The sequence below is a fragment of the Molothrus aeneus genome, chromosome 21, assembly GCF_037042795.1.
Source record: "Molothrus aeneus isolate 106 chromosome 21, BPBGC_Maene_1.0, whole genome shotgun sequence".
Lineage (NCBI taxonomy): Eukaryota > Metazoa > Chordata > Aves > Passeriformes > Icteridae > Molothrus > Molothrus aeneus.
The window spans coordinates 5,896,320-5,923,865 of NC_089666.1; the positions used below are offsets into that span (position 1 = coordinate 5,896,320).

General features: G+C 48.2%; 1 protein-coding gene across 1 annotated transcript in view; it reads right to left on the reverse strand.

The window, feature by feature from the left end:
- Positions 1–3,916: 3,916 nt before the first annotated feature.
- The window catches only part of SKI (SKI proto-oncogene), a 102,068-nt gene continuing 78,438 nt past the window's right edge, over positions 3,917–27,546 (reverse strand). The window contains exons 3-8 of the mRNA XM_066563972.1: positions 15,623–15,748; positions 15,024–15,139; positions 13,380–13,648; positions 12,702–13,003; positions 10,636–10,866; positions 3,917–8,716 (exon numbers count right to left, since the gene is read on the reverse strand). Of these exons, the coding sequence (XP_066420069.1) occupies positions 8,528–8,716; positions 10,636–10,866; positions 12,702–13,003; positions 13,380–13,648; positions 15,024–15,139; positions 15,623–15,748 (1,233 nt within the window). The 3' untranslated portion in view covers positions 3,917–8,527. The remainder of the gene's footprint in view (positions 8,717–10,635; positions 10,867–12,701; positions 13,004–13,379; positions 13,649–15,023; positions 15,140–15,622; positions 15,749–27,546) is intronic.

Genomic DNA, 27,546 nt, shown 5'->3' on the forward strand with positions numbered 1-27,546 from the left:
CCGCTTTCCTTCACTCATTAGGTGACCTCAATGAAAGTTTGCAGGGCAAAACACTTTGACGTTGATCAGATTTTCAGCCTAAGCATCTTGGTCGTGGATCTGCTGCCCCTTGATACTGGGCTGCTGTGGTTAATTGCACAAAATTAAAATTCAGTGGCTCAAATTGCCGTGTTTTGTTCCTATGTAACAGTCTGTCTCACACTTAGTTATTCATGGGTTTTCTCCCCCCAGCCATACAAATTAGAAAGTCACTGGGATCTTGATAAACAAACTGCTGACAATTTAGTCTGGGCAGAGGGAGAAAAGCAGCAATAAACTGAGGTGAGAACTGTCTCATTTAATGTCTTTTAGCCAGTAATTGCCAGGACAGAGTATGTCTGCATGGATTTCCTAAGTTTGAGATGATGTTACCCATTCAAATGGGTGGATCCTGATTTAGCCAAATAATAATTTGCAAGATCTTTAGACAGATGTGGGCAGGGTGGACAATCTCAGGCTCCCTTTGTAGCCTGGGAAGCAGAGATCAGTTCTGAGGGTCGGGATGGCACTGAACCCATCTGGACCCTGATTTCAGTGGATGGCCTGGACATTACTGTATTAAAAATACAAATACATAAAGTTAGGCTTAATATAAGAGCAGAGAGACAAGGCAGAGGCCAGAGGCAGCTGTCTGCTCCTCAGAGCCCCTCTCCTGGGTGCGAGTGTTTCTGATTACAGCTGTGCACTGTAAATGCCTGCTCCATGTCTGGGGATAATCCATTCAGAGCAATTACAAGGCATCCGTCACCAGCAGGACCCGAGCCACAGGCTGCTTATCTGGGAAAATTGATGGAAGGGAAGGAGGGAGCGAGGGGAGGAAATCAATGCCTTCCCCAGTGTTATCTGCCAGATTGAATTAAGCAGCACGGGATCCCTGCACGGGAGCTGCGTGTGCTGTGCTCAGAGCTGGGCAGGGCTGGTGCAGCTGCCCTGGGCTGCTGCTCCCTGGCAACTTCCTGGGCATCCACCAGCAGCAGCAGGGCTTGGGTGGGCACAAGGAGCTCAGAACTTGCCATGCAGAACCTCCAAGCCCACAGCAGCAGGTCCAGCTGGGAGCCTCGTGTCTGTTCACAGTCCTGATGTACGATCCCAATCCCATCCTGTGTTCTCTTTTTGGTGGAGCCAAAGTCCCATCCCAGATTTTCCATGCAGAGCGTTGGAGGGAAAGCAGCAGGGCTGACATCAGCAAAGATGCAGTAATTGCAGGCCTAGGAAACCTCTATTGCTGAAAAATGCTGTGTGTGTTGAATCCTTTGGCACTGCAGTGTAATCCTGAGCTGGGAGCTGCTGCCAGGCAGAGGGGCTGGAATTTGGGGCAGAGGGTTTGTGGGGGAGTTTAACACGCCAGGAAATGGAACATGGAAGGTTTGGTGCCCTGCCTTCCTCTGCTGCTCCACTCACCTCGTGGGCTGGAAAGGGAGCTGAAGGAAATTGGGCTTCTCTGTGTCTGACTGGTCACTTACTCTGCAAAGCAGTGCTGGAAAGGCAGGAGCTGGATTCAGTGCAGGGTCACTCTGCCCTGCAGCCGGCAGTGCCACGGAGGTGTTTGGTGGGGACCGTGAGCAGCAGGAGTGGGGCTGCAGGGAGGCCCAGCAGGCACCGCACAGGGGATGCTGCACAGGGAATCCATCTGAGCTGGCACTCGTGGGCTGTGTTCATGAGCTGTTCATGCTCTGTTCATGTGCCTGTTTCATCCTTGGTCACATAAAGGGAAGGGTTTCATGACCTTTTTTGACAACCAGACAATAAAGGAATTTCTTGTTCCAGGGCTGGAACTGAGCACATGGAACAACCCAAAACAATGTATTATAAACAGGGTTTATAAAGGGCTCTTTGTAAACTTCCTTCCCAAAACCATGGTCACTCATGGTGTTTATGGTCCTCATTGTGTTTACAGAAACGAGATTTTGGAGCAAATTTGACCTTTGAAGCAGTAAAACCTCATTTGCTTTTGACCTGTGCAGGTGTCCTCTTGTTCCTTGGAGTCTTCCTCAACTGCATGGGTATGGGAGGTGGAAGAGCAGGGGTGGAAGGGCCAGAGGACTGGGATGGCTGGGCCAGGGTGGCTCTGGGGCAGTTTAGTAAGGATGTAATTCTCAGGGTTCCAGATTGAGGAGCTGACTCGACAGGAACAAATACAAAGGTAAATCCAAAAGGATGAGCCAGAAACCCCACGGATGCTGTGCACAACAATTGGGCTCAACCAGTGCCAGCCCAGAGAGCTGTGGAAACTTTTTTCCCTCCCAAATAAAAGTGTGTGGGAATTTGCATTGCAGTCAGGTAATACTTAAAGTGCACATAAGCCATCTCATAAAAATTCCAGTGCTGTGTACGTCACACAGCTGGGTTTTATTAGAGCTGTGCTCTTCTCCTGACAGTGCCTTGGAGCTCAGATCTCCATTAACTCTGCCATTCCTGGGCTTCTGCTGCTTCCCAGATTGCTGTCATTTCCCCACAATGTTGGATCCCTTCCCTGCAGGATGTGTTTCTGTAATGTCTTTTCAGCAAATGAAGGTGGGAGCACCTAAAAGCTCTGGTTTGGATCCCTTGAGCAGTAACAAGGAATTTCCTCCTTTCTCCCCAAAATCCCTCAGGCCTCTCCCTGCTCTGTGTGTGTTGAGCTTCCCTGAGCTCCACCTGCCAGGCTGGGATCAGGGGCTGCTCACAGGACATTGGGAAGCACTGAGGAGCTCTGTTCATCCCCATCTGGGGGATTTTGTGGCCCTTTCTTTCAGCTGTGCCCCACACAAGGTTTGGATTTGCCACCCCGAGTTTGTGTTTTTAGTGGTGTTCTCTGATGGCTGGGTAACACAAGCTCTTGAGTAAATCATGAAAAGTTTTTACTCCAGGCCTCAGGAAATTGGATTTTTATTTCTATTTCTATTTATTTCAGCTACTTTGAGCTTGAGTCAGTTCAGCTCACTTGGTTATTGGGCAGGTTCAGGTCTCATTCCTAGTAACTGAAGTTATTTTGTCAGCAGAACCAGAAATTTCAAACCCAGTTAGTTACCCCTTACCCAGAAACACAGAACAGCTTGACTGGGCTTTACCAATCTGTGTTGTTGCACTCAGAGGTCCTTGGAGAGAGAAAATAGAATATTTCAGCCGCTGGTACCAAGCCTTATCAAGCCAAATCTAGTTTGCTATTTAGTTTGGAACAGGAATTCCCTGACAAGTCTCTCTGAGAAGGAACAGCAGGAGAAATGTTATTTGAACTTTTGATTTCAGGACCCCGAGTCCCAGCAGGGCTGTGCAGGTGGAAGGACAGGGATGTGGGTGGGAGATGGGGCACAGGATCCCTCCCCAAGGATGTGGAGCTGCTTTAGGACACAAACCAACCCCATGGAAAGCTGGGTGAGTCTCAAATAAGAAGAGATTTATTTTTTTAAGCTCTTTGCTCATTCTCCAGCTTTTCCACTGCTTTACAAAGGCATTTCAGAAATGTCCCAGAGCTGTGGAAATTCTGCAGCCACTTCTCAGAAAACCATGAGAGAATTATTCTGACATATGTTTCCATCTCCTGCTTTTTGCATTTTCCCCTCTTGTGTTTCTTTTTCTTTGACCTAGAACAAACTTCTCCATGCTTACAATTCTCACTATTCCAAAGAAATTTCAGTGTTAGATTTTCCCCACGCAGTGGAATGCTGTGATCCCAGTTAAATTCCAGTCTCCTTCCAGCAGTGTCCACGCTTAAAAGTTTTTATTGTTTATTTATTATTTAAATGATTATATATTATTATTTATGAGCAGTGATTTGTGCTAAATGATGCCTCAGGGAGGGTCCTTTTCCTGGGCCCTCAGGAAATCAGGGACCAGGTGCTGTGGGATCATCATGAAAGGGGGAGCAGCACCTCAGCAAAGCACAGAGAACTCCAAAAACATCCCAGAGCTCTTTATTTTTTTCTGGACAAACAATTTTATTTTCGGTAATGCGTCTATACACTGTACATTCAGTCACTGTGGTATATAAGCATAGCTATTTTCATACATAATCTCATAAAGTCCTTTATTTTACAATATTATCTGCATCAGGGGGAGGGGATGTGGAAAAGGGGGTGGAAAAGGACTATCAAGGTACACAGCGAAATAGATAAATATGCCAAGCTTTTTTCTTATTTTTTTTTTAAATCAGGCATTTATAAACAAGAAAGCATACATTACTTACATAAAAATAGTTCTAGAATAGTAGAGTAAGTCATAATATTGTCATTAGCAGCAGCATAGGAGAGACCAGGATAACAAAAATGTGCTGAAATGCTATTGGCTATTATAAATGTAAAGATTTATTTTTCTTCAATTGAAAAAATGTCATTTCTGTGAGTTCTTTCAATTAAAAACAAAAAAAAACAAAAAAAACCAAAACAACAACCAAGCCAACAAAAAAACTTCTCTCTAAAACACATGGACTGCTGAGAGGGCAGAATGGAACAAAAACCAACCTTTTGGTAATAAAATACTTTACAGTGAAAATAAGGACAAATAAAATGCAAATGATGGAGAAAAGGTTATAACCCACATTGAAAACTTGCAAAAAGATTTTGTTTTGTTTTTTTCCTAACAGACAGCAAAGGTTCTTCTCAGTTAAAAACACAACTCATAAAACAAGACAACTACCAGGTAAGAAAGAGTTTTGAAAAAGTAAACACCATATACACTTATAATACAACAGTGTAAAATGAAAAAAAGTATTTACATGTTGAATTTACTTTTAATGTTTTTTTACATTGGCTAGTTCTGTTTGAAAAGCAGAATATTATGTATAGAGTTAGCTGCTCCATAGATATGAATGTTATTGCTGTTGGTTTTTTTTTTCCCTTCGTTAAGTCTTCGTTCAGTAATAGAAACAAGGAGTAATTAAACTGAATATACAAGTAGTAATATATTTGTAGGTACAGGGAGAGTCAACAGCCTGTATGAAACACCTCTTCTCCCTTGGAACTTCTTAAAGGAAACTAAAGCACAGAAGATGGGGGGATGGAGGGGCAGCCCCTGGCCCTGGGAATGCAGCAGGGCGTGGGGGCTGCACGAAGGAAGGAAGGAAGGAAGGAAGGAAGGAAGGAAGGAAGGAGGGAATTCCACGGGCCGGGCTCTCACAGCTTTACTGAGGTGTTGCAGGCACAGGAATGACCCCAGAGCTCCGAGCACCTTCCCACGGCCGGGGCTGCTCTGCAGAGCGCCCCTGGTGAGAATCGGCCCCTGGGGCTGGGGCAGACGCTGCTGATGGCTCTGGATTCCAAACCAGCCCCACACTCTGCAGAAACAGCTCCCCTGCCCTGCAGAGTCAACTCTGATTGTTAAACATGGCCAGGAAATGCCCCGTGCTTAAAGCCAGCCCCAACCCTGCCAGCCCCTCCCGGGCAGTGGCTGCTGCTGGAGAAGGTTTGTTCCTGCTCTTCTTGCACCGTATTTCTCTTCATGATTTTAAATGTTAATTGATAGAAATGGCTTTTCACTCCCAAGGGACAAATCCTAGGGAGTTTTGGGGTGAGTTCACTGCAGGTATGGCCCTGCATGGAGTGCTGGGAGTGGGGCAGAGAGGAAAGCCCCAGCTGTAATTCTGCTCTGGAGGCTGTGCTGCCCTGAGACCCTTTACCTGTGCAGCACAGCTGAGGCTGCTTGGTGCTGACTGAATATTTTACTGTTCTGCTTCTTTCTGCAGATTTCCTTCCTTCAGAAGCGTGGGAGCCTCACACCCAGGGAGTGACTGCATTTCCCTGGACACAGAGAGAAAACTCACGATGTGCTCAGGTGAGTGGCTTTTCCTGGCAGACAACAGCTGGACATGGACATTGTTGCTATTTTTTTGGGGGTTATAAAGGGAGAGAAACCATCATAGAACAGGGGGAAAAACCCAAATAAGCAAAACTTCCAAAGCCAGGCTTCCACGAGCCGCCACAGGAGCGGGGTCTGTTCTCTGTGTGGTTCCCAACACGGCAGTAAAGCAGAGCACAAGGGACTTGAAATGCACAAAAATGATCAGCTACAGCTACACTTGTTTAGTTTCCCTTGAAGAAATAAGTGGATAATACAGATCTGGAAATCATAAGGCTGAGAACATTTTTCTGCATACTGCATAACAAAAGAACCCCTTTACATAAGACAGTAATAATGCCCATTAATGACTATATGGCAGAGTTTAATCCATGCATATGATTTAATAATCGTAGAAAAAAAACATACAAAGAAAATAAAACCCCACATTAAAAAAAAAACAAAAAACAAAAACAAAACCTGCTCAAGCATAATCAAAATTCCTTTTGCATTGCACTTTAGAAGGAGAGCTGCACCTAGAGCCAGTCTCCAGTATCCCAAACACACAAGGGCCAACCCCTGTATCCACAGACAGGTTCAGGTCATTGACTTGGTGTGACTGTTTCTTGCTCCCAACAGTTTTACATTGTCCCAGTAATTCCACTCCTTTCTTATTTCTTCTTTTTTGTACCTAAAACATACATATGAACTTCTTTGTTAATGCTCACAGTTACTATAATGGTTACTATAATGGTTTCAAGCAAACAGCTCTTGTTTAAAAAAAAAAAATCTCTCTAATGTACTGTAAGTAAATACCATAATTTTAGGATTGGAAGCCGCTTTCTGTCTACTGGGAAATAATTTTGAAGCTTACATAGTTTGCATTAATGTCCAAAAGCAAATAAAGATTACTGGAAATATGTTTCTTCTTTTAGAATAACTCTGGGTATGATGATGCATAGGGGGTTCTCTTTTTTTTCCTTTTTTTTTTTTAATTTTATTATTATTATTATTATTCTTTAAGGTAAAAAAAGTGTCAGCATCGCCTAGAGAAGATGCTGAGAGGAAAAATGAGCTGGAAGGCACATCTGCAGCCCCAGATCACATTTTCACTTGTTTGAGCGTGTCAGAGGTGAGTGTTCATGGGTGAAAATTAATTTTCTCCTGATCAGTAAAGCACCAGCTTTATTCGTTAAGCACTTTTGGGAGCATCTCTGCTGCTCCCCAGCTTGGGTCATACACAGCCACAAAACCAGGTTCTAACTGAACCAGCAGCACAGGGGGAATTCCTGCTCTGGGGACTCTGGACCTGCTGGATCCTCCTTTGCTTACACGGATGCTGACGGGAGCTGTCAGTGGTGGCAGATTGGGTTCATGGTTTGCACAGCTGTTAGGGCAGAATCTCAAATGCTTGACATGTACATCTTAGGAACAGGGAATAAAATGCAGAGTAAGATTCTGACAAAGTGCAGGTTTAAAAAAAAATATATATATAAAAAACCTCAGCACCACCCCCAAGGCAGTGATGGTTTGCTGCATTGTATCCCGGGGCCGCGGCTTGGATCCCAAAATTAAAGTAATTTCTCTTTTTAAAAACAAAAAAAAGTCTTTAAAAAAAGATGTAGGCTTATTCACAGCAGCAAAAATGTTGGTTTTCTGTTCTGTAGTATCCGACACTGCAACGTTGGACTCTCCTTGGGCACAGAAATCCTGACTGACAGTTCGGAATGGAAGCAGGGAAATACTGAATTCATGGTAAGATGGTGCAACAAGATGAGTTTTCCAGAAAACTGAAAGCTGAAGATTTCAGAATGACTTCAACACACAGATGTCTCTGCTTTGTTCCTCTACCAACTGATCATCCATTTCCTTCCTTTCTTCTTTCTCTCTTTCTTTTCCCAAGGCTGACGTGCTCCTGGGTGAAGTCTCTGAACACAGCGGGGTCTGTGGGGCTGGGCTGGGGCTCTCAACCCAACCCCTTCTGCTCCCCTCATCCCCTGCACACTCCTGCAGCTTCCCTTCTTCCTGTGTCCAGGGCAGGAAATGGACATAATTCATTCTAAGGAAAAAAATCAACTTGGAAAAGCACTCTGAACTTCTCCTACACCCACGTGACGGGATGGAACCGCGATGGCTTCTGAGATGGCTGGAAAACTGCTCCTGACATGGATGGCATCATCACCAAGAGGGGCTTCTGCACAAAGAATCCCAAAGCCTATAAAGTCATTAAAAATTGTGCATCGAAGGTTTTTTATTTTTTGTCTTTTTTTTTTTGTTTTGCTTTTAAAGGTTCATTATAAAAATCTCGTTAATTTTTTTTTTAATACCAAGTCTGTGTAATGAATTCTTTTAAATAGCTTATAAGAAAAGTCGGTTTGTTTTTAAATTCCAAAATGTTCCAACAGGCAGGAGAACACAAAGCCACTGCCGTGCTCACCTTGGACTCCGGGTTCAGCTGGACCACACTGCTTTGCTTAGAGTTTGCCAGTAGAAAATTTGCTGTGGACTTAAAAGTATTTTGTTTACAAACACTTTGTGTTTTCTAGGCACAGTAAGATGTTGTGCTATATGGATTGGGAAAAAAAGAGGCGGAATTCAGTGCTTCTGTTCTAGAGAGTAACAACATTTGCCTTCCAACTACTGAGAATCCATATTCCTAAAGTGTGTGCCAGGACACCGCTACTCACACGTGCACTCCCAGTCCCACTCTCTCCCTCCCTGTGCTGGGGATGAGGGGTCAGTTCTCCATGGGGCTCGAGGTGCTCTCACTGCTGGGCTGGCTGCTGGCTTTAGGCCACAGCTGTTCCTGAAGTTCCTTGACCACCTTCTCCAGGTGCTCCCGGGCCTCGCGCTCGTGCAGGAGGTCGGCGCGGAGCTGCTCCCGGTCGGCCTCGGCGTGCTGCAGCTTCACCTGCAGGTCCTCGATCTGCGGGACAGACACACAGACAGGGCTGTGGGACACAGAGCCTGGGCCTCCCCCAGACCTTGCACAGGGCCAGGGAGCAAGACAATGTCTACTCCAGGCACAGGATTATCAAGCTTGAGGAAGGAATTCCCTGTTCCTTTTTTCCATACCCTGCTGCAGTACAGTGCCTGCTTAGCTTTGAAACCTAAACATTCCCAGTGACTCCAGCTCCAGAAAGGAAGGTTAAGAAACAATTCAAGAATTCCTTAGTGCCACAGAATCTGGTCACTGCTTCAAGCATGGCTGTTATTTCTTCAGGCAGTGACAGCAGCTCAGCAAAGCAAACCCCAGGTGTTGGCACAGGGGATTCACTTTCAGCTCTTTTACAACGATTGTTACTGGAAGCGACCAGAAAGGGCCTTGGCTGCTGATGGGTCAGGCCTTCCCAGCTATGGATAAAAGCCCTGCAGTGTCCCCACTCTGCTCCCAGCAGGACCTGACCCGCTCCCTGACCTCCCTGTTTGGTACTTTCTGACAGAAAAGGCAGAGAAAACCCCCAGGACCGGAAGGTGCAAATACCAGAAACAGCACCCAGCATGAAAGGAAATGTCAGCAGTCAGCAAAGACTGCCACTTAACAAGGAAGGGAAACCTCCAATATTTTGGGCTAAAATGCAGGTAAACCTCCCCCATCCATGTTTGGATTTCAGTATCAAGGTAAGAAAAAGGAAGGCATAAACCACAGCTCCTCAATGGGCATTAAGCATTTAATACCTTAAGCCTACACAAAGGCATTTCCACCCTGATTCTTTTGTCTTCTCCCACCCTGGCCTGATGCTGTTTCTGTCAGACTGAGCCTGTCTAGAGAACTGCGGTTTCCTCAAAAATAATACGTGACCAACTTCCTCTTGCACCCCAAGCTGTAGCTACAAGGGTGTATAAAGCTTTATTTTAAAATTTCTCAAGACTTAAGAACTTAAGTTACAATGACATCTTATAAAATTCAGCCCTGGGAGTGAGTTACTCACAGGAGTTTTGTTACCAGCTGTGCCAGCCACAGAACAGAAGCTGCCACGTGCCCTGTGCCCAGGGACAGCTCTGGGGGCTCAGGGGTGGCTGTGACAGGGGGCTGCTGCAGGGGACGCTGCCAACCTGCCAGGCCTGGCCTCAAAAAAGAGGAATAATTGGCTACTTGAGTTCTTTTTGAGGTGATTATTAGCCTTTAAACTTAAAGGAGGGAATGCATTAAGAGACTGAAAATGCCCAGTGTCACAGAGTCACCCCCAGGACACCCCTGAGTCCCCAAGCCCAGCCCAGGCCGTGTTCAGCTGCCCTGGTGCTGCTCCCCAGGGCCCTGGGGGAACGCCCAGCGCAGCAGCCCCAGGGAGGCTCTGTTTAGTCTGGACACCCCTTATCAGTGAGACATCCTGTGATGCTGAGAGGAAGCCCCACATCATTTCCTGCTCCTGGCCAGACGTGTCTCAGCAGGAGCAGGCGGCCACTCCCCTTCCCCTTATCAGAGCCCTGGAGATTGTGAGCTTGGCTTCTGCTCTTCCCCTCCTCCCTTAAAGCCACCACGCCAGGGACCTGCAGCTCCCACCTCCAGGAGCACCTGGGTCTCACCACAGGCTGCTCCTGCACTCCTGGAATTCCCTCTGCCACGAGCTTCTCAGGGCTGTGGTAAACTATGTAAAGTATTTGAAGTACATATAAATGCACACAAATTAGAGTTTGTTAAACAGAAGCTTTTGAGGGCTATGTTTGAGGGAGCTAAAGGGGCACCTCTGGCAGGTGCATGGGATGAGGTTGAATTCAGGCCCCATTTTCTGCCCTCCTGCCCTCTGTGGATGCCTGTCCCAGCTCAGAGCAGGGCTGGGAGCAGCGCCTGGCAGGGGCAGCAGGAGGGAGCTGAGGAGCTGCTCCAGCCCCGCAGGGCCTCACCTGTGCTGAGTACTTGGCCCGGAGCCTGCCGGCCTCGCAGCCCTTGTCACACACGCGGATCTGCCGCGCCTGCTCCAGCTCCCGCTTCAGCCGGATCCGAGACTCGTTCGCCTCCTTCATCTTCTTCTCGTTCTCGGCCCGCAGGCGCTCGATCTCCTTCCGCAGGTTGCGCTTGGCCTCTGTCGCTTCCCTCAGCTTCTCCTTCTTGGCCACTCTCAGGAACTCCAGCTCCTGGACACAGAGGCAGGTGAGGAGTGAGCGCGAGGGAAGCCATCCAAACCACATTCCCACCTCCCGCTGGTGCTGACCGAGGCAGCCCACGGCTAAACCCCGCTCTGAACTCTGCACGAGCCCTTCTCCTTTAAATCCCGTGGAGTTCCTGCACTCCAGCTACCCCGAAGCCCAGGATAACAAAAACCTCAGCGCTACAGCCCCATTTTGCTTTGTCAAGCAGAATAGCTGCGACCATCTGGGCCTGAATAAAGATGAACTGCAGTTGGAGAGAGCTCCAGCACCAGCTCCACGTTCCAAACCACCCGACTGCAGTGCCTGGGCTGGAGCTGAAGGCTCTGAAGATGCACAACGTGCAAAGTGCAGTTCTGAGCGTCCTTTGTGTACAGCAGAGCTCAACAGGACACCAGAAATCAGCTCCATTTTATCAAGCCCCCACCCAAAATCCACTCAAGACAAGGACAGAACACAAACTGTGTCTTTCCTAGCTCTGGGGTGCTGCAGGTGACTGGGGTGAGCCCCAAGACTCCTGACAACCAGCTCATGGACTGCTCAGTCACAAGAGCTGGAAAACTCTAGGCTAAAACCTGAAGCTGAATGGAAACCACATTTTGCTCTGGGAACTGCCACTCCCCCTGTCCAGGCTGGGAGCTGCTGCCTTGGAATCTCAAATCCATGAGGGAACCATTAATTGAAGTGATAATGATAAGGAACCTTCAAGGTACAGAGGAAGAAACCCATAAATTGTTAAAATACTCGTTCACAGCAAGCACAGAGATGTGGCTCATGCTTCCTAAATGGTTAAATCAGAAACTAAAGATCTATTTTTTCCCCCAGAAGCAGCATTTCCTCCCTGTCCGAGTCAAACCCTCCAGCCCTGGTTGCTGTGAAGTAGCACTGCAGGGTCATGGGAAATTCACTCTTTTGACAATCTCACTTCCCAGCCAGGCTGGAAGTTAGCCTGGCCATGCCTCTGGAAATACACACACAGCCCCTGGAAGTACCCAGAACCTCTGGAAACACATAGAGCCCCTGGAAGTACACACACACACACACACATATAATGCATAAATGTTTACTCTTAAATACATAAAATAAAACACAGATTTACTGGAACACAAAGGAATTAAGCCATTTGCTCAGGGTAACTAAAAAAGAGAGCATCACTGCTGGTTTTGTGTCTCAAACCAGGCCCTTATTTACTCCATCCCATGGATTCCAGCCCCAGCTTGGGAACAGCTCCACACCAAATATTCAAAGGGGACACACAAATCTTCCACGCTGGCTCCTCCTTCTATTTCTCTGCACTCTTTTTACCCCATCTCAAATAAAAGCTGGTTCCCCCATCACTGAGCCCTGCAGCCCTGCCTGACCATGGACACACTGATGCATCCAGGAATTCCTTATTTATTCCAGAAAGAAGGAGCTGCTTCCCTGCCTGAAGCTCGGCAGTGTGGCCAGTGGGATGCCTGACAAAGCCCTCAGTTCAGCTGTGGCCGTGTCCCAGGAACACCCTCCCTCACAGAGCCTTTAAACTCCAGCTAAAGCCTCCAGAAATGTTTCCTGTTCAGTGAAATGAAAACAAAATAAACTCTGCTGGACTAGAAGATTTTTTCAGTAATGAAAAAATGTTGATTTTGGTAACCATGGATTTATAACCCAAGGAAAAACAGGTGGCAAGCTTAAAAACATAAGACTGGTTCCTGTGCTTTGGTTTCCCAGCTGGATTTACAAACAGAGCCCCAGGAAAGGCTGTTGCTATTTGGGAAAAATGAGGCAATTCCTTTTTCAGAGCTCCCTGCTGGGCTGTACCTGGCAGGGCAGGGCAGCCTTACCTGGTGCAGGCTGCGCTTGGCCTGCAGGGCAGCGTTCAGCTTCTCCTCCTGCTTCACCCTCATCTTCACCACCTCGTGCAGGAACTTCTCTTTGGCTTCTTTTGTGTCCAGGCCACTGTCCAGGGCCTGCCTGAGGTGCTCCAGCTCAGCCTCCAGCCCGCTGCTGTGGGGGTCAGGGTGTGCAGCCACCTCGTAGGAGCTGTTGACAGGGGCTGGGGGCTGCATCCCAGGGGAGCTCATGTCCTTGGCAGAGCTGGAGGAGGTGAAGGATGGGGAGGAGAGCGAGGATAAGGAGGAGGTGACTGGAAAAAAGAAACATTGAAAATTAATTTTAAAATGTCAATAATTAAGACATAATTATATACAGCTCGTATATGTATTATACAGCTCAAAATGTGCTGAGGCCCTTTTGTACAGAGACACTTGATAATCAATTTTAAATAGGAAAGGAAATTAAAAACCTACTCATTTTATACTTTGATACTTGAAAAATGATGAAAATGCAACCTTGACTTAAGGGACTGAGTTCAATTTGTTTGAACTGTGACTGCACCTCATGTCACAAAGGTACCATGGAGGCACTGGGCTTCCACAATTCCATTTAAACCCCACAGAAACTGCACAGGAACCGCTGCAAAAACCCCAACCCAAACAAAGGCAGCCACAAGCGTCACTTACACTCTTCCCTGGTTTCTACTTCAATCTCTGCCTCTGACTCCTTGTCCTCCTCGGGGGCTGTGCTGGCCGCGGTGGCGGCGGCGGCCTCGGGCACAGCCGAGTGCTCTGGGCCGTGTTTCCTCTTCCTGGGCTGCCCTGAGCCCAGGGCCTCGCTGCCCCGGGACACCACCGTGGCACAGGGGGGGTTGCTCACCATCTTCTGCTGGGCTGGAGGGGCCAGGGCCACGTTGGGGGCCACGGCGCTCTCAAAGCTCTTGTAGGAGTAAAAGCTGGTGTGGGGGGAGGCAGGAGGAGGAGAAAATGGTCACAGTCCTGGCTTTGGAGAGCTTCCCACTCCAGAGTCACAATGCAAACACCCACAGTGAATCCCACTGATTTCTACCAGCTGAGAACCTGCCCGTGGCACTGTTTAGTGCTTTGCCCTCATTAAACCCAGGGATCCCATCCCAGGAGCACCAAGGAGATGAGACCTCCCAGAGCCTAAAAGGCCTAAAGCTGTTTGCTCTTCATGGCACTGTTGTTTTAACCAACTGCACAGCTGGATTTGTGTCTATCCACAAAAGGTTTGTAAACTCAAACCAGCAGTTCCTTAAGGAAAACCATGGAGTGGAAAAGCATCTCCTTGTGCCTCTGTGATTCTGACACACACCTGAGTGTCCATGTGTAAAACCACAGGTACAACAACCAACAGACCTTCGGTTAAACCTTGGTGTTAAAGGGGAGCATTAACATGACATCAAATACATGGAATTTTGCAAAAAGTAGAGCAAAGACTTTGTAACTTCAATTTAGCACCTATAACATGATGTGGTATCAGTTAAAATTTCTCCTGGAGCTGTTGTAGGTGGGCTTTATCCAATACTGAAATCAGACAATTTCTCACAGAGGTAACAAGGACACTTACACCACTTCTCTCCCTACCTAGTTTAAAAATTAGGATATGCTGATAGACATTTTCCCTTCTATTTTCCTTTTTTAAAAATCAATCCCCACAGCTTCTAAGAAACTTATTCATAAGGGCAGCACAATATGTTCTCCATAATACTCCCTAAAAACACCTGGTCACTTAAGTCAAACTTTCCAAAGAAATCATCCCCCTCAGGCAGAAACCAGGCTCGGAGCTTTTTCAGAGTGCACAGCTCCAGTCTGGCCCAGGGCTGTGGAACTGCCCTGGGACTTTCTGCTCTCAGGGGACACCGAGGTCCCACCTGCTGTGGGTGACTCACTCGGGGCTGCTCCTCTCCCAGAGCAGAGCCTGGTTGGTGTCTGGGCAGGTCTGACAGGCTGAGGAGCCAGGACCCCCGGGCCAGGGCACACAGAGGCTCTGGGGGATCTCTGCTGCCCCCCGGCCTCCCTGGCACGGTGGCGAGGGGAGAGGATGGAGCTGGGCTGGGACAGGAGCCTGGCAATGGCTGCACCTCCCTAACCCCTGCCCAGGACAGGGACCCCATCCTGAACATTGGCTGCACCCCCAGGTGTCCCAGCAGCCTCCAGCTGACCCTTCTATGGCGGGTGCCACCTTTAACCCCTTCACACACAAACCAGCAACGCTTCTTGTGTTTCCTTTCTGCAGACAAAACCCTGCAGCTGCAAAGGCTCTGAGCGAGCACGGGGACAAACCCTGTCCCGTGCCTGTGTCCCTACCTGTCCCGGATGAGGGCGGGCAGGTGGCTGGAGAGCTCCTTCTCGCTGGCAGACACCGCGGGGGACCAGGGCCGGAAGGCGGAGAGGCGCTGCCGGGGGTGCACACAGCCGATGCTCTGGGGACACACAGGACACCAGTGACCCCACAACCTCTGAAAGCATCAGTCCCCCCCAGAGGGGACCTGGGGCTGCCCAGGGCACCCTCAGTCATCCCCACAGCTGCTCCCCACTGGCCACGACCTCCTTGCTCAGGGGTTCTGCTGGCCCTCGTGGGTTTTGCTGCGGTTTGGAGGGATCACAAAGAGCCACAAACTCACACAAAGAGCCACAAACAAATCCTGAGCCTTGCAGCATTCCTGTACCTCAAAGGCACAAGGGAATTCCTTACTTCCCTGGCACAATCCAGGTCAATGAGCACTGGAGGGTGACAAGGAATCTGGGGGGACTGTGTAGCTCAATGCTGAGTAGGAAAAGGATGGAAATGTTACTAATTTAGAAACCCTGGGCATGTTCTTTCCCTCATTTTCTCCTCTGGTCTCAGTAGAGTGATGCTTTGTGCCAATTTGATCTCTCTTGATTACAAAATATTCAACAATCACCTTATTAGATGAACTGGATAAGGACCGTAACCAACTGGATTGTTTTTCCTTCTCAGAAGAAGCTGGAGATTGGGAAGCAGAGTCATCTATTTTGGGCTTTTTGGAAGCAGGAGGATCTGAAGAGACCTGAAACAAAGACCAAAAAAATCAAAGTCAGATTCCTCATTTTGCAATCAGCTTAGAAACGAGTTATAAAGCAAAAGCAAATTTTGTTATTAAGGAGGAAGAAACTCTGGATGTTTTTCTTCTTTTTTCAAATGTAAGGCCAAACAAAGGAGTGCAAACAAGGGGCAGACACAGACTGTGACATAACACACTTCACTCCTCCATGGGAGACACTCGGGTCAAGTGTGCATGGCACAGGAGAGATGGGCACTGATCAAAGGGAGACACTGCTCCAAGCTGAAGAGAACTATCAGCCTTTTATGATTTTTGCATGCAGAAAGGTAAGTTTAATGTGGTTGCTGAACTGGAAAGATTATTTTAAACGAGAACAGAACAGACTTTGTTATTCTGTTTGCAGCGGTTGTTATGCCGATGACTTCACTACCCCACAGCTGCAGTGGATTCTGGGGGTGCTGCCAAGAGCTGCTTTGCCTTTTCCACAAGTGGCTCAGCTTGGCCCATAAATCATCCTCAAGCATAAGAAAGTCCTTTGGCAAGCAAAATCCCTTTCCTTCAACACTGTGAAGGAATAAAATTCCTACAGTCCCAGCGTGGCTTGCAAAAAAATTGGTAACTACTGGTTTAACTGGTGCACTGGGGATAGCAGCTTGAAGGGCTGCCAGTACAAACACTTCTCACAGCAGGGAGGGAGAAGGTTCTGGACCTTGTGCTGCATCATGACCAGAAACAATAAAAGAAACATCCCACCCCTGTTTCCATTCCTTTTTGTGTCTTTTTGCAGTTCTGCACTCTCCACCTTTCCCCATTCCCACCCAGCCTGGCTCCCAGAAGGGTGGCAGAACCACACTGCAGTCATTAATAATTGCTCATATTTGCATTCATTTGTTTCATCCTTTCACTTCACCGTGATTTTTGTGGGCAAACAAGTGTTGATCCAGGTGTGTCTGGAGAATCTGGGCTGGCAATATCCTGGGAGCCCAGTGACAGGAAGGGCCTCGTTTGCCAATGTGCTCTGAAAATCAGTCCCCTCAAGGCACCTTCAGCTGGGAACTCAGAGGCTCCTTCTCCAGCTGATACTGAACCCTGAGCACTGTGATTGAAATGATTTACCTGAAAAGCACCTCCAGAATTGTCCAAATGCCTCTCTCAGGCCTCTCCACCCAAGAGCTCTCTAACTGCACCCCCTTAAGTGCCCTGATGAGGAGGAAGTTCCAGCCTCAGTCCATGCAGAGCCTGCTGATCCCATGGGAGCAGGGCAGATCATTGTGCAGCCCCTGCCAGCCCGTCTGGCATCACCCCCTCTGCCCTGCCAGGCCTGGAGGGCTCAGCACAGCATTCCCTGGCACTGGGGAGCCTGGGGCAGCTTTCCATGCACAGCAGATGAAGGAGGATGACATGGGAGGGGTGTGGGGGTGTGTGTGTGCAACCCCCAGGACAAAATTAGCCCGTGCCAGTGCCAAATTCCAGCTCCATGGGATTTGCAGCAGATTCTCTGGGCACAGCTTCAGGCTTCCCCAGGGCTGCCTCCTGCCCAGCCAGGGCACGGGGCCTCCCCTCAGACCCAACGAGGAAAGGGCATTCCTGAGCCCTTCTCTAGAAAACACAGCACAATGCACTGGAAAAGATTTGCTTTTGCTCTGGGAGATGCTGCCTGTGCAGAATTAGTGACAGCATGGGAAAGGCATTTGGCAAGGGGCTGCTGATCCCAGCCCGAGCCGCTGGGGACAGGAGCTGTGTGGGGAGGGGACTCGGCCTGCAGGGTGGGGAGGAAGGGGGGCTTGGAATGAAAAAGGCAACAGGTGGCAAGACTCAGCAGGGAACCCAGCCCTCCCCCCGTCCGTCCGTCCGTCCGTCCGTCTGTCCTGAACATTCTGTCCAGGCAGGAACGGGACAGGCCCCAGGCTGGGCCCAGAGCAGCGCCCCAGGCACCCCCAGCTCTGGGAGTGGGGACAGGGACAGCCCTGGAAAGGCTGGGGTGATGTTCCAGCAGAATGATCTCGTCTGCATTTTTAAAGGAATTCTCTCAATCCTTCTCCACTGTCCCCTCTCTTCTGCCTTCAGGTCAGGGCTGACCCCCAGGACCAGGAGGGGCTGAGCACACCTGGGAAATGCTGCTCCAGTTCCATGTCCAGGAGCCTGTGCTGAGCTGGAAACACGGGGTGCAGCAGGGAACAAGCAGCACAGGAGGGAGGGGTGTACACAGGGAAAACGGGGCTGTGCTCCCCAGAGGATGGACAGGGGCAGACAGGAGGTGCTGAGGTTTTTCTGCCCTGAATCTTCTCCACCCTGGGCACTCCTGGGAACCCAGAGCTGGAGCAGCACCCCAGGGGACTCAGTGGTTTGGGCGCTGCTGTGCTCACTCCTCCAATCCCTGTCCCACCTGATTCCATGGATCATTACAGGTTTAAGGCAGATTTGCCTCTTGGCAGATGCTTTAAAAAACCCACCTTGGATTTGGGTTTCAGTTTAACAATGTAAAAATGCACCAATTCCAGTAGTTTCTACTACAGGAAGAGACTCAGATGTGGAACAAGGCAGACACTGAGCACCAGATCTGCTGTCCATGTGACTCAGCCATTACATCCCACTGCAGGACACATTCCAGGCACCAAATACCCCACTCTGACACTTCAGCCCAGCCACAGCAGCCAACAAACCTTGGGACTGCTTCAAATGGGGATGATTTGATTTCATTTTTTCCTCTGTGCCAAATAATGAAACACACACCGAGTTGCAAAAGAAATACTGAAAATCCAATCGAGCTTTTTTGCCATCTTCACAAACGATTTATGAAACACTCAAACAAAAACTCGAGAAGACTGAAATAAATATTTCCTTATTGCCTATTCATTTTTATTTCCATTGGAGGCAGTTTAATAATCTGCTGTCAAATGGGCCTTGTGCTGGACACAGCCACTTGTTAATAAGCATTTTCTCCAATCCACAGATGGAAGAAACTGCAGGATACAAAGTGGGCCCAGAAATGCTTACGTGAAACATTTACTTAAGCTTCGGGTCTGTTGGTTTCTGAAGCAAAATTCAGGGGAAAATAGATACAGAAAGATTTATACAGTCACTAAAAAAAGCTTTCAGAGGTGCATTCCAAAGGGAAATTTGGGCCTGTGAACTTTGCCAGCCATTTTAAGGCAAACCGAAATGAGGCGGCTCAGCTTGGCCTGCAGCCAGCCAGGGCCACATTTGACATGTCAGATCAAATCTTCTACTTCAATTAAATATTACAGTAACAAACCATGAGACCAGTGGAAAGAATTTTTGACCCTCTCCTTCTCAGGAAGACAAACCTTCCCTGGAGCTCTGCACCATGAGCAGAACCAGCAGCTGCAGGTCAGGCACCTCAACAGCACCTTTTGCTACAAAGGCAATGGAAAATGAGCCCAGGAAAAACTCTTCTGTTTGAAGATGTGGGAGTGCTCACAGGTATGATTCTTGGTGCCCTAGTGTCTACCAAAATACATTTCCTGAATAATTCACTTTTTTCCCCCTGCTGTATCCCAGTGTCACACATCTGGACTGGGCAAAGGCTTTTGCTCCCTCCTCACCCTTTGCTACTCTGCCCCAAACCCACAACATGTGGTACTGAAAACTGGGCTGCTTTTGCCTTGTTAAGAATGAAAACATCAACAAATGGAAAACACTTAGGAGGCCTCCATACCTGTGAATTTTTAGCTGGGAAATGTACCTTCAAAAATCAGCCCATGCTCCAAATCCTCGCCTACCCTCTGCTGATAAAATCTCCCCAACCTGGGTCTGAGTTGGGCAATGAATCCCAAATCCTGGTTAAAGACAGAGATGTGGTAAAGCAGGGCAGTGGCACAGGTTTGTCTGAGCCAGGTGTGACTGCACTTTGTGCTGCTTCCACTGAGGAATCCATGCCTTGGCCTCATCCCCTCCTTCAGAACAGGGATGGGAAATGTGGCCCCAGCCCAGCAGGAATCCTGGCACATCGTGTGGCATCTTTAGAAATAAAAGATTTCATGTCCCCAGAGCTACTGAGCAATCCCAACCCAGAGAAATCTGCATTCTTGAAGAAATTAATTGGCAAAATACTGCAAGGCTGCAGAATTCCATTTTGTATCCTTAAGGCAGGTGTAAATCAGAAACAATTCTGCTGGAAAAGCAGGGATGAGCAGAGAAAACACAACCTGGGCTGTAAACGTGCAGGGTCCTGTCAGGCCCTGCTCATTGTCACCCGGGAGCTCCCTCAGTCACACCCCAGCCGGGTGGAGCTTCCTGTCCCTGCCTGGGCACAGAGGCTCAGCCGCGTTCTCAGCAGGGCAGCAACCACCAGGGCTGGGCTGCTGAAACCCAGAGAGCCAGGCAGGCTCTGCTGGGCTGAACATGCCAGACAGCAGCACTGGGCCAACAGGGAGCACCCTGTGCCCCCAAGGAGCGCAAACCTCTGGATTTTGTGGTGCTCTGAACTCCAGAAAATATCTGAGCAAGCAGGGTGTGAGCCCTGTTCCTGCTGCACAAAGGGCACGGTGAGAAATGCAAGTGGAAGTGAGAAAGAGAATTTCCAGGGTCTGTTCTAGGTGGCTTTCCTGGGTCACTTGGTGAGCACAGAGCAGTCACACCCAGCGAGCAGCAGACAGAAAATGGGTAACACCACTGACCCATTTTGAAAGGGTGCCATGACATTTATCTCCTGCTTCGACTTGGAACAGAAGGATGCAGAGTTTTATTTTAAGCCCAGTGAAGCGCTGGCTCGGAGTGGCCACTCCTCCCAGGACACATTTTTCAGGCTCCTGCTGGCACAGGGATTAAGAAGTTCCCCAGTTGTGTAAATGGCATTTCAGAAGGAATGTACCTTGACCAGTGACAAGGATTCAAATCTGCTTCTGGAAGTTACTGAGACCACAATTCCCACACCTGGGAGCTGAACCTGGAATTTTCCACGTGCTGCTCTCACAAATCACAGGCCTGAGTCTCCAGAAGAACAGACTGAACCACAGGACGAGGGACAGGGCTCTGACAGCTGCTTTCAAATTTCCAGTTAAAATCAAATTTTAAAATGCCCAGTGGAGGCTCCTGCCCTGTGGGAAAAGGGCCCTTGATCCACATCCTTTAAGCCTCCAGGAGCACGTTGCCCATGGCCAGAACACTTCTTGCCAAAGCCTCTTTGTGACGTGGTCCAGAAGTGATTAATGAGGTATTAGAGGTCTTTGTAGGGACTGCACTTTCACGTGGATTAGAGGAATAAATATATTCAGGTACAGATTGAAAGCTGGGGAGGGTTGTCTCCATAATAAAAAAAGCTAAAAATAAAGCTGTGCCACGGAGCTGTAAGAAGATTTACTGCTTGTCTACTGGAGATATTTAAAAGAGAAAAAACCTACCACACTGCAGTGTCAGTTCCAGGGAGCGTATGGAGCATTTGTTTTATTTTTCTTTCTTTTTTTTTTTTACAATTTTGGTTTCATTGGGCAGGAATCCAGACTTTCCATCTTCCCTTTTTTTTTTTTTTCTTTTGCTGCTATGGTGGAAGCACAAGGACTCCTTTTCCCCTGTCATTTTGGGATGTGTGATTATGGGGAGTATTTGCTTTCTATTCCTGCCTTCCCAGCACACCCTGGCTGCCAGGGTGTCCCCCAGGGCTGACCTGGGGGGAATCTCCACCACCCAAAACTGCCAGGCACAGCCAGGGAAGGAGCTGGGCAAAAATCCCTCCTGCACTGCCCTCTCTCCCTGGCCCTGGGGGTGTTGTGGCCTCCCTGGCTGTGCACAGGGCTGGTTTGCCATGCAAACACCTTCCCAGCTGGGCTGGAAGAACTGGATGGAAGAGGAGATGGTTTGGTCATGTTGGCAGCATTGGGAAGTCCACCTAAAAAACCTGGGAACTGAGTTTTTCTCACACCTGTGCAAAAATCTTTAATTTCTATGGAAACCTCTCCAGAATTTACAACAGCAGAAGTGGAAAGGGACTGGGCTGTTTTATTTCAGACAGTTTAAGCAAAGTCCTGCAAGTACCCTTTGATGAATTCATTTTGTAAAGGCAAATTTAAATTATTTTCTAGAACACTCTACATAGCCCCTGGCATAAGTCATCATCCATTTTCAAAGCTTCTTGGCTAGCATAAAAGAAAGAAAAAAACAAACCCTTTTCTCTCCTGTCTCAACATTTCTTTCCTTTTATTCCTTTAGCACAAAAATTAGGCCAGATGACATCTGCTGATTGCACTTTTCCTTGGGAGCAAACACAAGGCATTTCTAGCAAGCTGTGCTCCAGCAAAGCCAGCAAGCACCTCCCAGGCACACCCAGAGCCACAAACTTCAGTCTCAGATGCAGGGAGAAAAGGCAAATCTCTCCTAATTCTCACCCACTGGTGAAGCTGCTGGCATTCTTTGGGCCACTGCAATTTAGGAACTTTTTTTCCTAAGTTCCATGAACTTGGACATGATGAAGATTCTACCTGGGAACCTGCATTGATAAAAAATGCTCAGCCAGCTCACCTGGCTGTTTAACCCCTGATCTCTACAATGATGCTTTTAATTTATTGTTCTCCTGCTACATCCATCACATGGAATTACTCTTGGATATAAATATGGATCTATAACTCTTCAAATCTTCTATAAATAATGACTTCTTAATAGCCATTCTCTTGGTCCCAAAATTCTATGAACCTTTAGTAGCTGCTCACAAAATCACTATTTCCCATCCAGAGGGATTTTGATTCCTGCAGAAATCCCCCTGCCATGGGCAGAGCACAAACCCACTGTGGGGTGATGCCCTCAGCCCAGATGGGAACTCTGAAATAAGGCAGGAAAAAAAGGAAAAGCCACGTGAGAATGTGGCTACCTCAGTGTTAATAAACCCCTCCAATGAAGCACCCCTGATTTGTTGATTTTTCTGGTAAAAAACCCTCTGCAAAGAGCTGATAATTTGTTACATGATGCCCTTGCCTTCTGCCTCTTGGCTAATGCACCTGGAAGCCTTTGCCACTGGCTAAGAGGCTGTTTTGCCTTTCCAGTGGAAACTGAAAGTTACAGCTTGAAAAGAATTCCCTGCCCTGTGGTTTGAATCAAAACCAAGCAGCTCCAGTGCCCCTTCCCCTGGCTGGGCAGGGCCAGGGCTGGAGGCCAGGGCAGTCAGAGGGGCTGAGCACAGGGCATGGCCCCTTTTCCTCTGGCTGCTTTTCTTGGCAGCAGCTCCTGGGAACTCTGGGATGCCCTGTCAGGAGCAGGGGAAGGAGAGTGACCAAGGGAGGGGAACGTGGCCAGGGATCTGTGTCCCAGAAAACACTTCTGGCACTGGGGAAGAACCAAGCGATGCCATCAGGTTCAGCAAGGAAAAGCAGAATTTCCTCTGGGCCCAGTTTGTGGGGTCACAGTTCTGGGAATTAAAAAGCTCTTTGTGAATAGAATTTTCTCCTCACATTTTCTCTGCCATGCAGGCAGGCTCTGTTGCTGTAACTGACTCAGGTTCCAGCTCCATCTGCTCCTGGATTGTGGAGTCAAGTCCACTCTGCCAGCCAGAACCTCAGTTTGGTCTCCAGTGTTACATAAACGGACCCATATTCCCCTTGTGACTTCCCCTAATTCCAGCACAGTTTAGGAAGCCAAGAGAGGACAGGGAGAGCTCTAAAACTGATAAAACTGATGGGCTTTTGATGCTCTTTTGTCAAACTCCTCTGTGGTACCTGGGGATGGAGCTGCCAAGCTGATTTGGGTGTCCCCAAGTCCCCTGCAGAGCTCCCTGGGGCACAGAATCTGCCCCTGAAGAGCCACCAGCACCCAACCTTCTTAATTCTGGAAGGAGAAGCAAAGAGCACAGAGAAAGCCAAGTCAGGAGCCAGCCTGGACTGAGCAATCCTCCCAGTCCAGCTGAAGAATTCCCTGCCAGCCACTGCCCCCCCCAGCCCCAGAGTGTGTGACACTGCTGTGAGGGCAGGGACAGCACCCTGTCACCTGAGCTGGGACAGGACCTGAGAACAGCCCAGGAATGAGCTCAGAGGCTGAAGAGCCAGTGGAGCACAGCAAGCACAGCCCCCACTGTCTGCCCACACTCACCTGCATTCTTTACAGGATGCTCTCCATCCCACTGCAGGAAAATGAACTTTAGCAGCACATCTGGGTCGTTTTTTGGTCATACAGAATAAAAACTGTACAAAACAACTGGGATCCTCAGGCTGCACAAAGGCAGCACTGCCCTACATTATTTTTTCACTGAATTTCATTTAGTTGAGATGACCACAGGGAAAGCTTCAGAGCATTCTGTGTGGAATGACAGGACACAGAGCCAGGTTCTGCTCTGGAGCCCAGGCACAATGAGGAGTAGGGAAACACCTGCAATTACCTCCACCACCTTCACAGAGTCACTGTAACATCACCACAGAATCTGCATTTTCTGCTCCACCCAGCACCCAACGCAGTTTTTAAACCCAAGACTGCTTTACATAAATATCAGTGAAAGTCAATACATTGGCCATGGATTAAAAGTTACAAATCCTATTAAGGTTACAAGGCAGTGCCATGGAAAACCCCCAGTCCCAGTGGGGAAAAACAAACCAGAGCAAGGCCTCAGATATCTAAAACCTCACACCCTGAGTCCTTCCATCAGAAGATGACCGAAGAAGAGGAGCAACCATACAGTTATAGATATTTTAGGTAATTAAGGTAACTTTCTTTAAGTTATAAGTATTTTAGCCAACGGCTTTAAGTTCCTGAGCAAATTTAATATCCTCCAAAGGAACTCAGTTTTCAGTAAAGCACTGCAAGAACACTCTGAGCAACTTCTCCACATAGAAGAGAGAGAAAACTTCAATTCTTTGCTTACAAAATGTTTTGAAAGCTGCAGACAGGCAGATGCTTCCCCAAGCACCAGACAAGCTCAGTGCTCTGCAGTTCTAGGAAAGGCACAAGGAGCTCATCCCCTTTAAGTAACATTTATTACTCCTGAACCTCCCAGAGCTCCCAGGATAAAGGCAGACAACCAATTACAGACTTAGACTTCCAAAGCTTATTTTGCTGCCTTTAGAAATAAGCATCACATGCTCTTTCCACCAGACATGGAGTTAAGGGGGTTAGGGGTGGTGTAAGAGGGGAGGAAGGAGGAGGAGGAGGAGGAGGATGAATGAAGGAGAGGAGAGGAGAGGAGAGAGCCCTTGAGTTTGCTCTTTCTGCCAAAGCAGCTCTGCTGTGCCAGGAAAGGTTTGCTTTGGAGGAACCTTCCATGTTCCAGTGAGTGATTTGTCTAATCAGAATTAATTTTAGCCACAACACTGGGGTGATGCACTCACAAAAGCATTTTTATCCTTCAGAAGGTTTGGTCACCTTGAGAAAAGAGAAACACTTCCAACAGTTACCAAAAAATGAAAATAACTGACCAGAATCACCAGGTGGGATTGCTGGGGTGTCCTGTGCAGGGCCAGCAGTTGGACTTGGATGATTTTTTTGGGTCCCTTTGAGCTCAGGATATTCTGTATATTAGGATATTATCCCCTACACTGGGATGTTCAACGTGAACACCATCACTGCAGAAGATGCCTTTAGCAAACTGGCTTGTCCAATAAACAGAATTTTGACAAAAAGCCCACCTGTTTGTCTCCTTTTTCCCAACATAAACTCACCCTTTAACTACAGGTAAGAGGAAATGCCCCATGTGTGTGAATATGGAGAGAGAAAAACACAACATTTCCAAAAACCTACTTTGTGTAACATCAGATGAGGCAGCAAAAGAGAATTTGAAAGGAAAAAATGGAAGGGGAATAGGATGGGCAGGAGGGGGAAATGTGGGACACTCCAAGAAGGCTTTCAGTTCTTGTATAACATGATAGATTTGAAGCCTTTAGGGGAGAACTGGCTGAGCAATATTGGGAGCAGCGTGACTGCACAGCCACATGGGTTGTGTCTGCTACAACTCTATTAATAGGAGAGCATAGAGGGAGCTTTCACTGTGCACGCTCCACATCCACCAACAAAACCCCTCCTTTCCCTCCTCATGGCTACAGTGACAATGTGGGGCTCAGAATGGCTCCAGTGCCACCCCAAAGCAAACCCTTCCACTGAGAGCCCCCCAAGGCACTGCCTGGCCCCAGCTCATCCTCACCGAGCACTCAGAAAGCTCTTTTTGCCTCTATTCAGAATTAACAGGCTTTAAACACAGATTTTTTAGTGCTGAACTGCAGAACTGAGGCCTGGGTTGGTGGATGTACAAGTCCTGTTTGTGGTGCCCCAGCAATAAACAGGGCCCCTCACCACTTGGCTCTCACTTCTCACTTTGCTGTTACAATGCAAGTTCTATTCCACACCCCCCTTCTGTGGGTGGAATGGGCCTGACCCCTATAAAGATGGTCAAATAAATATCTGGTGACCTCACAAGTATGAAAATAAGCTTATTTGAAAGAAAAAGTATATCTTCAGGGGGTTTGGCAGTAACTTTCAATTATTTTTAATTGCTTGGAAAATTAAAGTAAGAAAATAGTGTGGTATAAATGTTGGGGCACATTATTAAGCAGTTTTCATAATATCTTAGCCATAAGCTTAACAGACAAAAAGGGGTTTTTTAAGCCTAGGTCATCTGTTCAATATGAATGGCCTGTCTGTTCCCAGCCTTCCTCAAGGGGTAACTGAACTGAAATATTCCATGATAGAAACCAGATTCAGTTTGACCTGGTAGGCAACGAGAACTCCCCAGAACCTTCAAGCTTTGGGTTTAATTCCAAAGCACCGCGGAGCCTGGGCTGCAGCCCGTGATCAGGAACACAAAGAAAGGGGTGAGGGAAGTCTGGAGCTCTAAATGCCAACGTCCCTTCCCACACTTGCCTCTGCTCAAACCATGGGGTGAGCTTTTTTCTTATTATTGTCAACACAACCAACTTCCAAAGTGCACAGTAAGCAAGATTCCCAAAATATCAACCCAAGGCCTTTCTTTCTGTGCTTCTGCTCGTGGAATTCTGCTGTCACAACACTGACACTGCCCCAGACCCAGCATGGGGACCAACACACAGCTGAATTCCAGGCCTCATGTTTGACTTGCTTCTTGTGTCTGATACTGGGAAGCCTCAAACCCACTTGTGCTGAACTTTTCTAAGGCAGCCTCCAATGCAGTGACTGACACACACAAGGCTTTGAGAAGTACTGGAGGTTAAAACCATGGTGAGCAGCTGAGCCCAGAGGAATCCAGACCTTACAGACAGCAGAGGTTTGTGCTGTTCCATCCCCTGGGCAGAGCAGAACTGGGATGTGTTTTGGCCACAGGGTGATATAAATTGGCAGGAAAGCCTGACCTGAAAGTCTTAGGTCAAGGAAAAGCCTGACTCAGCCCCTGAGTGCACGAGAGCAAACGCTGCCACATCAGGGGAGCTGCACAATGCCACTGCTCTGGGACACTGAAGGGTCACAGGCTCTGCATTTCAGGGCTGTTTTCATACATCCAGCACACAAGGAATGATGAATAAATAACAAATCAGGGAAGGAGGTGCTGTGCTGTAGAACAGGGACAGGAAATCTGTCTGATGCCAGGAGCTCAAGTGAGGGTGGATCATGCACAGAAGGGACTCAATAACCATAGGCTGAGTTTGCAGGAAATTGTGGTAAAATGGGTGAAGGGCTCAGATCTGTGGGGTGACAACAGAAATGTCAGGGGTCTGCAGTCAGACACAAAGTGCCTTGCTCCTGGGAGCAAGAAGAGAACTCCCAGCCATTTTCCAGAGGACGGATTTGGCACAAGGTCCTGTGCTGCAGGACACTGGGTACTCCTGGGCCACTCCTTCTGTGTGTGCACCACCTATTTCAGAGCAGGCTGCACAGAGAGACAGGGATGGACACCAGGAAGATGT